Source organism: Benincasa hispida, chromosome 2 (assembly GCF_027475165.1).
Source record: "Benincasa hispida cultivar pf3 chromosome 2, pf3_genome.v1.1, whole genome shotgun sequence".
NCBI lineage: Eukaryota > Viridiplantae > Streptophyta > Magnoliopsida > Cucurbitales > Cucurbitaceae > Benincasa > Benincasa hispida.
In genome coordinates, this window is record NC_143479.1 from 6,109,051 (window position 1) to 6,119,564 (window position 10,514).

The 10,514-nt window shown below is 30.1% G+C and overlaps 1 protein-coding gene across 1 annotated transcript; it reads left to right on the forward strand.

Moving 5' to 3' along the window:
- Positions 1-3,407: 3,407 nt before the first annotated feature.
- Positions 3,408-5,600, forward strand: LOC120072291 (large ribosomal subunit protein uL30y). The gene is made up of 6 exons (XM_039024743.2): positions 3,408-3,678; positions 3,830-4,117; positions 4,203-4,260; positions 4,827-4,906; positions 4,997-5,099; positions 5,188-5,600. The coding sequence occupies exons 2-6, from the start codon at positions 3,834-3,836 to the stop codon at positions 5,401-5,403; spliced, it is 741 nt and encodes a 246-aa protein (XP_038880671.1). The 5' UTR covers positions 3,408-3,678; positions 3,830-3,833; the 3' UTR covers positions 5,404-5,600.
- The last annotated feature ends 4,914 nt before the right edge of the window (positions 5,601-10,514 follow it).

Consider the following 10,514-nt stretch of genomic DNA (forward strand, 5'->3'; position numbering starts at 1 on the left):
TCTTAGAAATCTACCACTAACCTTGGATCATTAAATATATATAACATAATTATAATATATAAATTTTTAATTTTCATAAGTAAATCTCTCTCCTAAGTTTATATGATTAAAAAAAACAAATCAAAACAGTTGGGGTGCCGGGTGTGGATGATTTTTTTAAATTAAGTTTATTAATATGTTCATAAATGTTTAGGTTGATGTAATTATTAGTTTGGAGTTTTAATAGTTGTAGATTGTGTTTGGAATATATTTTTAAGTATTTAATTTAAAAAATAAGTTATTTTTGGAAGAAATTGAAGTATTTAGTAATTAATCAAAAATAAATTTTTAAATATATTTTAATAAAAAAAAATTTTAAATGTGATTTTTTAAAAGCAATTTTTTTCTCAAATTAATTTAATACGGGTCCATAATCTTTAAGTTTTAGGGCTATAGATTGATTTTCCTTTTCATTTTAGCATGTTCATATGATAACTGCATGATCAAATGTATCGTAAGTATTTGTTGAACTAAAAAACATAAGTGAAGTCCTAATTGAGTAAGTTTAAGATGATGGAATGAATTTGAAAACTTCAAAAGATTTAAGAACCAAGTTAAGAACAAATTGTAGATTAGGGACTATTGAATGTACTCTTTTATGTTACTACCATATACATATATAATCTATGGATGATCTTTTTCTTTTCTTTTTGCCTCTATAATTTTCTACAATTTCTATTTTATCCTTATTATTTTTCTTCAATCAAACCTCTTCAATCGAACCATAATAATAATAAAGAGGAGAATTTTCAAAAATAGAAAAGTAAGGGAACTATTTACACAAAATAGAAATTTTTTAATATCATTTGATAGGCTAATATAGGTCTATCAGTTTCTATTGGTATTTTTTTTATATATTTTTGTAAATAATTTGACATATTTTTATCTTTGAAAATTTTTATATTACTACTACTAATAATAATGCTATAAACTAAGAAGCACATATGTGGATATAGGATACGGAAACGATACAATGATAAGTCAATTTTTAAAAAACTTAGATATGGATATGTTGAATATACATTATTATATATATGTGTGTATATATATATATATATATATATATATGATAATACCCAATTAATTGTTATGATACTTATTTTAAATTAGATTAAAATAGATTCAAGAAACAAATGAAAAATTGAAAGAAAAAATCTAATAACATTGAATAACGGTGAGTGGTAGTTGAGCGACTAGAGCAGACGGTAGGAAAGAAGTAGAGAATGAAGATTGAAGAATGAAGTTGAGGATGAAGCGGGTGTGAATCATGATTTAGATAGTGAGAGAGACGAGAAAAAGGAAGATCTCATAACGTTTCAGGTTTTTTCTTTTAACTTTTTATTTTTTCATCATTTTTAATTTATTTTGTTTTGGATTGCTTGATTTAAGTGGACTTTTATGTTGAGAGTGATTTTAAAATGGTTAAAATTACTTTTGTCATTTTCAAAATAACCGTGAAGCATGTTTAATCCGTCAAAACTAATTTTGATGATATGAAAATTGCATTTAAAAGTTAAAATAAACTAAATTAATTTTGAGTAATTAAAAGTGTGTTTTCAAGTGATTTTAAAAATGAAAAAAAAAATGATTTTGATCATTTTAAAATCATTATGAAACATACACTTAAATAAAATGGATTATGGATTGGGTTTTTCGAGTGACTGGGCTTAAATTTGAAAAAAAAAAAAAAAAACCCTAGTATATACCTGGAAACAGATATGCATATCTGAAAATTAAGAAAATATTAAGAAATTAGATACTTTAAATCCTAGACATATATCTGCCACATATCTAGATGTATCCGTATTTGAACGTATTTGATGCTAATTTTCTACACAATTAGAAGCATCTGTGCTTCCTATAAAATAAACAATAAAAAAACCGTAAAGAAGTTGAAAATAACCGGAAAAAAAGTGTTATTTTGTTGAATTTATAATTCTGCGCGTATTTGTTTCTTAAAATTCATAATGAGTTGAATAAGCTTGTGAACTTTCAAATTTGTATACAATAAGTTCCTATACTTTAAAAAATATATAATATATTTTTTTTCCCAGATAGATCATTGGATTATTAGTCTTGTGTTACACGTCCTTTACGTTTAACATTAATAAATAAATAAATAATCTAGAAATATTTATACACAATTGAATGTATGAAATGTCAATAGATATAAAATTCCATGAGATTAATTGAGTTTATAAATTTATGAATATGTTAAAATATGAACACAAAATTAAGATTGAGAGATTTTGTTAAACACTTTTAAAGTTGTCTACTCTTTTAGACATTAAATTAAAATTTAAACAATCTACTAAGATATTACTTTTTTATTTTTTTATTTTTTTATTTTTGAAAAGTAATAAGACATTTTTTAATTATCAAAACAATAAGAAAAATTTTGGAAATTTTCTGCGGATGACCCTGGGTCCACTCAAAATTTGACCTCACTTTTATAAACAAATGAAAATTGACACTTTGCTGATGTCATTATCCTGTGAATTTACCCTGCGGATGACCCTGGAGTCCATCTTTTTAATCTTTGTTCTGCAGCTTTTCTTGAAAGAAGAAAGTTTGAAGTGTCACCGATAAAGAACAAGACGAAGGGAAGAGGAGCGGGAGCGAAGAATGGGGAGCGAGAACGGGGAACGAGGAGCGAGAGCAAGAAAATGAAAAGAATTATATATGAAGATCAAGACGATGAATGAGCGAGAAGTGGGAGCAAGGAGCTAGAAACAAATCATTATACACATTTGAGGTCGAATGGATACTTTCACATGTGGATGACATCAGCATAAAACCAAATTTCGAGTGACCCCTAAATAAAGACCATCTATACAAAGTCCCAAAAAATCTTGGAATTATTGTAGGGTTCAAATGAAAAATGAGCACATTTTTCTAAAACCAATGAATTTTATTATTTTGCTTATGTGATCACTGTTTAAAATTACCATTTAACTCTAAATGCATTATTCTTCTATTTTCTTCGTTTTACCTTGTTTATTTTCTTCGGTTTTTATGAGTCTTTTCTTCTTCCTTTTCTTCTTCCTCAAGTCTTTTTTTTTTTTTTGCCTTTTCCTTTTATGCATTTCTTCTTCTGTTTTTTATGAGTTATTTTATTTTCTTTTTTGTTTATTTGTTTCTTCTTCCATTTTTTTCTTGCGTTTCTTCACATCGAATATCGAGTGAACTTCTGAATCGAGCATAGACCGTACAACATAGAGCGTAGAGCATTGAGCATCAAGTGACGTTCTCAGTTGTTAGTGCATGGGTGGTTCTCAGGGTTGAATTGGTAAATTCACAGGGTATTGGTCCAAGAATAAGACTACTTTCCATTCAATTTAAAAAATAGACCAATTTTTCATTTGACCGGAAAAGAGGCCAACCGTAAAAAAAAAAAACCCAAACTATTTAGAAGTTAAAATTTAGTACAAAAATTTCTAATTTAACCTAGAAAAGTGAGTTAAGAACTAAAATGTATTCCGACGGCGCAGATTAATCGTAGATGGAGTAGTTGTTTTGGGCCGTCGATGATCAAGGCCCGTTAACAAAGGAAGCTTACAAAACCCTAAAAGCCAGTGTGTTATACCTCTCTTCTCTGCGCTAAGAACTCCGCAGCCGCTTCGAACATCTTAAGAAAAGGTATGCTTCCCCAACTCTTCTTTCGTCTTCATTCAATCTTCCATCTCGTGATTTCTCAGCATCAGTATCGAAGAATGGCAATGGTGTTTTTATCTTCTATTGTTATGCCATTTGTTTTGGATTTAATTTAAGTTTACTTTGGTTTCTTTAGAGAGATGAGTGGAGAAGGAGTCAAGGGAGGCCCGGTGGTTCCGGAGTCCGTGTTGAAGAAGAGGAAGAGGAACGAAGAATGGGCTTTGGCTGAGAAACAAGGTCTAGAGGCTGCGAAGAAGAAGAATGCCGAGAACAGGAAACTGATCTACAACAGGGCTAAACTCTATGCCAAAGAGTACGATGAGCAACAAAAGGAATTGATTCGCTTGAAGCGTGAGGCTAAACTTAAGGGCGGATTTTATGTCGACCCTGAAGCCAAACTTCTGTTTATTATCAGGATCCGAGGGTGAGTCATTTGGTATGGAAGTCTTTATTTTGGATTTGCTTGGATCGTTATTGTAAGCGTTTTTATTATGATTTTGGGTTTTCAGTATCAATGCCATTGACCCAAAGACCAAGAAGATTCTGCAGCTTCTGCGTTTGAGACAGGTAACAAGCTACTCCATCGATTTCATTATACAGTTGCTTCAATTTTATCACCAAAAATGAATATTTGATATAAGTATAATCTTCGATGTTGTTGCATCTACTTTTCATATATAATATATTCACGTCAATTAACTGAGTTGTAGAGTCGGTCTAGCCTTGGTTCTGGCCACTTTCCCTGACAGTGGTATTGGGATGTTTTTTAGTTCAATAAATGGTTCTCCCCAATTTTTGTAATTTCATACCTCTTCGAAGTATTTACTAATGTTATCGAAGCATTATTTTTGGTAGTTTACTTAATGACTTTGCCTTTGAATGTTTTTAATGGTAAAGAAGGTTGTGCCACTTCATTACTTTCTGGGTCTTGACGATTATATTCTTCCGGGCTGTTGATTTTGATAACTCGGCTTGTAGTATGGAAAAATGTACTTTTCGATTGTCAATTGTTCTTTCATCTTGGTTCAGTTATATGTCTGTAAAACAAAACCAATAGGTTGATTTTGTGGGAATGCATTCCTTGCAACTCCTTTGCCTTGGTTTTTTCTCACTCCTTGATACCAACTCTATAGATTTTCAATGGTGTCTTTTTGAAAGTGAACAAGGCAACATTGAATATGTTGCACAGGGTGGAGCCTTATGTTACATATGGGTATGTTTCTCTTGCATCTCTTTTCTGTTTCTTTTGATTTTCTAGTGATCAAAATTAACTCGTCCTGTTTTTCTGAACGAATGCTTTCAGCTATCCTAACTTGAAGAGTGTTAAAGAACTCATTTACAAGAGAGGCTTTGGAAAACTCAACAAGCGAAGAACTGCTTTGACTGATAACTCTATCATCGAGCAGGTTAAAATCTGCATTGTATATTGGACAAGTCGAACTTTGTTCACATCATACGCTCTTTTCTAACTGCTGTTGGGTTCGTTTTCTACAGGCCCTTGGGAAGTTTGGAATTATTTGCGCTGAAGATCTCATCCATGAGATTATGACAGTGGGACCCCATTTTAAGGAGGCAAACAATTTCCTCTGGCCCTTCAAGCTGAAAGCTCCTTTGGGTGGTTTGAAGAAGAAGAGAAATCACTATGTCGAAGGAGGTGATGCTGGAAACCGTGAAAACTACATCAATGAGCTAATCAGAAGGATGAATTAAGATCTTTTTTGTGTTGTTTCTCGAAGTATTCTGCTGGGTGCTGAAAAATTTCTCCTAATAGGTTTGTCATTTGAAGTATGGTTTTTTGGAATCAGAATGTTTTGCTATTTTCGTCATTAGTGTACTTCTATCCTCGGAATTTTTATCTTTGAGAATGGTTTAATTTTTGCTTATATTAATTAGAGAATCTTCTAAAATTTTGATCTTGCCTTTCATATTCAATGTCGTGACTTTCATGTTCTTGATTGGCCTTCTTCTGGGCCAGAGATTTTTCACTTACCTTCTGGTGAGTGGTAATTAGTAAATAATTGCAACTTTGCATATTGATGAAATCACATATGTTTTAACCTTGAGGAGGTTTTTATGTGCGTCGGATAATTAAATATAAAAAAGAGTATTTAAATGATGTGTTGCAAACTCTTTACTGAGTCCTCTATGGTAAGTATATGATTGGACATTTATGCCATATGTAGTCTTGCAGTCTAATTACGACTTTGGTCTCTTAGAAAAGTAGAATTTAATCCCTGGACTTAAACTATTTATTAGGTTAATCCAACCATGATAAAACTAAACTGTTAAAAATGGACTGATTTTGTAACTCTCTCTAAACTGTGAATATATTTTGAAGAATTTTTTTTTATTGTTTTTAATTTAATCCTTTTTCTCTCCCTAATTTTGCATTTTTGATTTGATTTTCTTACATGTATAAAACTTGAATTGAAGGATGAAAATTGAAAAATAGCAGCAGGGAACTTGTTCATTCCATTTAAAAAATGAAAGGAAAATATTTGGAATTACCAAACATGATACTGAGATATATCTATGATTATGAGTGTTGTTTGTATCAATGTATGTTCAGATGGGGAAAGTAGCACACTTCCAGTCACAATGGCAAACAATAAAAAACTTTCATAATTGAAAATTTGCGCCTCAATGAAATACTCGTTCATTGGAGTAACTAAATTCTTTTGTATATTAAGTTGGATAAGAAATATTTAGATGTGTTGTTTCGAGTTATATCTCATCTATTCTCAAATATTGTGATATAATATTAAAATGATAAAATTTAAACGACTAAATATAATATTTAATAATATTAAAATGATAAAACTTAAGGACTAAATATAATATTTAAAAGCGATGGGACTATAAAAATGATAAATATTATGGATTAAAATACAAGTATCTTAATCATTTTAAATTTCAATTCATTAAATTAAAATTAGGAGTGTGCATCAGTCGGTCGGTGTCGGTTTTAGGAGAAAATCGACACCAAAAATAGATAAAAAAGAGCATGAAATTCGATCGACGACGGTCGGTCAATTTTTGTTGAGATTTTTTATCCTTTCTTTTTATACAAACAAAATCAAAAGTGAATGAAAATAAAAGATGAATTGAAGATGGTTAACATAATTTTCAAGTTTTTAAAATTTCAATCATTTTTTATGAAAAGATTTAAATCAATCATGCAGTGAGTTTAGAATTTAGGTAAAAAATAATAAGTCCATACTAAGGTAATAGATTTGGGTTTGAATTAGTGATAGTGAGCTTTTGAAAAAAATATTAATATTTATATACAACGGTCACCTGATTATTTTATATGAATATCAAAACCGGCAAGTCTCAGACTTGATCAACCAACCTCAATTCGATAGGATTGAAGTTTTGAAGTTTGGAAGCATAAATATAAGCAACATCTCCACGTGTTACGGGAACAGTCACTGGGTTCTCCTGCGGGACACGTGTTTCCAATTTTCCCCTTAAATTGGCAGTGTGCAAAGAGAGGCGGTGAAATAGAGTAAAGGATGGATCCGAATGAGAATCATCATCAACAGGACCAACTCCAACAACCACAACGACAATATCCCAAATCCGAATCGAACAATGGCGGCCGAGAAAATAAAACCATGGATCCAACCACGAAGCTGTTGATTAGACAAGCAATCGTAGCTGACGACAACGGCGGCGGATCCGAGACTTTCGGCGCCTCTGACGTTCTGGCCTTTTCCAGATCAGTCAACAAAACTGACTCTTCTCTCGAATGATGTTCCATTCTGAATCAATGTAAATATATATTATGTCTCTCTCTTTTATTTCCGTTTAATCTTTTACCATCTGCTTTGATTTTGTGTTTTTAAAATATAGCTTAAAAATCATTTTTAGTCCCTTCCCTCCATTTTGAAATTTCGGTTTGTAACGATTGTGCACGTACAGGTTCAATTTTATAATAATTTAGTCTTTCATAAATTTTAATGGATAATAATTTAGGTTTCGTTTGATAATCACTTTGTTTTTGAAAATTAAGTGGATGAATACTACTTTTATCTCTAATTTTTTTTCTTTGTTATCTATTTTTCATCCCTAATCTAAAATTCAAGTTAAATTTTGAGAATTTTAAAAATAGTTTTTAAAACGTTGTTTTTGTTTTTAGAATTTGACTAAAAATTTAATATGGTATTTAATAGAGATGCAAATCATGGTAAGAAATATGGATAAAATAGACTTGATTTGATAAACAAAATAAAAAGAAATCAAATGATTATTAAAAGGCATCTTAATTTTTTTAATTTTAAATTTGTAACAATTTAATTCACACCATAAAAATTTCGGGTAGGTTTAATGAGATTTTTACTTAAATAATCCAATAAGTTAGATTTTTTTAAATTAAATATAAAGTCAAGTTGACATCAAATTTTGAGACATATATTGTCAAAATTGAAATAATCACATTTGAAGATAGGACATTTTGTGATGAATAGTCACATTTGAAGGTGGTATATGGTAGTGGGTGGTGGTAATGTGAAAGATGTGGTAGTGATGCATGGATGGCACGTGGTGTATGAAAATAAGTGGTAGTAGCGCATAGAAATGAGTGGTGTGGTGGGATAATGTTATGGAAAAGTTGATGTAATTTTTACATGGCAGTGTGTGGAAATGAAAATAATTTTCACATGCACATCAATTTTTTCATACCATCATTCTCATTATAGCACTCATTTTCACACAGTCACGTGTCATCTATGCATCACTACTATGTCTTTCATATTGTCACCCTACACCGCTATGTATCATCTTGGCCTATGCATTATAAAATGTCTACCTTGAAATGTATTATTTTAAATTTCATGACAAAATGGTATTAGAGTCTAGCATCACTAGTAGAGTGTATTAGAGTCTAGCATTAACTATTTATTAGTCTTTGCCTTAATATTATTTTATGCATCTTTTGAGATAATAATTAAGTTTTGATAATTAATTCTATTGAATAGTACTTAGAAGATTTTAAACTTTAAATCTTTAGGTCTAAGTTAGTCAATTGGTGTAATGTCTGGGTGCGTATGGCGGTACAAGAAAGTCCTTACTCCCAACAGTTGAATTAGGTTCAAGGGAAGGTCTTACTCGTCCCGTCGAACCAATAAAAAAACCACTTTCCTACTCGTCCTGGATGGGGGATCGCTTGTAGGAATGACATAATGCTAATCCATGTTCTTCTTTTAGGGAACAAAACAAGAGAACAGTAGCCTGACAAAAAGTTCGGTCCGAATCGAGTGTCCTATCCCGATAAGATCTCATAAAGGAAGTTGGAAAAATACTCTCTAAAGTCTATATTATAAAAGACTCAAACATAATTAAGGATTATACAAATAATTCTTAACTCTCTATAGTCAATAGTCAAGAGCTTCAAATAACAAAAATAGAAAAAAGTCTCCATAATTGGAATATACCAAAAGTAATATTAAAACTATTTATCAAATAAGAAAATTTGACTTTCTTCAAGATTATAGAACCAAGACTACAGAACAATTAGTCTCAATTAATAAACTCTTAGAAACTCTTAATTTATTCTCAAGACTATCAATTCTTCAATACCAAGAAAAATATAAATTTCTTTATATATGATTAGTTCAAATGGTTAGAAAACCTCTTTATAGGACATGATTAGATATTCCTATTCTATTACTATTATATGATAAAAGACATAGAAACTTTTCAAATTCAGTATTCTCTCTAGTTGAATCGAATCTAGAAAGAGAACCAGTTTACTTCAATTGTGCTCAAAATTATTCAATTTCATTAAGTGGTCCAAATATATTTGATATTCGGATCTTTAATGCTTGATATTAAAATTCTAAATATAAATCGGAACCATAAACTTAATCCATTGTAGGAATATTTTGAATATGTTACAAATTAATGCATACGAAATTATCCTCTAAAGCTCTCAAGACTTCTCCTAAAGATCAAACTCTTCTAATGGAAGTTGATACAAAATACTCAAAGACTTTTACTCTAAGGATGTTATCTTGGAATCAAATTACTCATAATCCTATATGGAATTTAGAAGACGCCATTAAACTATCGATTGATCCAAATTATTGAAAATGAAGATGGAAGTGTAGTTTCAATATTCAAGAATAAAATTTCCTAGATTTTCTACTACTTATGAACCTCCTCAACCAAGTATTTCTATAAACCTTCAAGGAGTGCGGTTTGATAATATAATACCATAAATTTTTTTATACAAAAGATAAGGATCCATCTTTAACTTCAACTCATTCTGATATGTAAAATGTTAATCAATTAAATATTATTTCCAACCCTTTATAATTAACAAAATTGAACTAGATAAAAAATTTTGGTCTGACCAAAATAAACTCAAGAAATATATTTTTTGAATCATTTGATAAAACTGAACAAAGTGAGATTCGTCTCAAAATAAATATATATTTCTTCCATGGGATGAAATTTAGGACATATTATCAAAACACATCTCCTTCATATCAAACTATTAACACAAATACCTCTTCTCCCACATGGGAGACCACAAATTCTAAAAAGATACATAACCTCTACGTATCCTAGAAATAAAGTTTAAAAATAATAATGATCAAGAAGTAATAGCTTCTCCTTTTAAAATGATTGACATACCTGAAAGTGAAACAAAAGTACTAACATTAAAAGATACTAACAATATATAATTACAGAATAATTATTCCAAAATTTTTTTACATACAATATCCAACCAAGTGGAAAGAATATAATCTAAAGCCGAACCCCAACATTGTCCTATAAAATCACAACTTCAACCAATGATAAAACAAAACTTTATT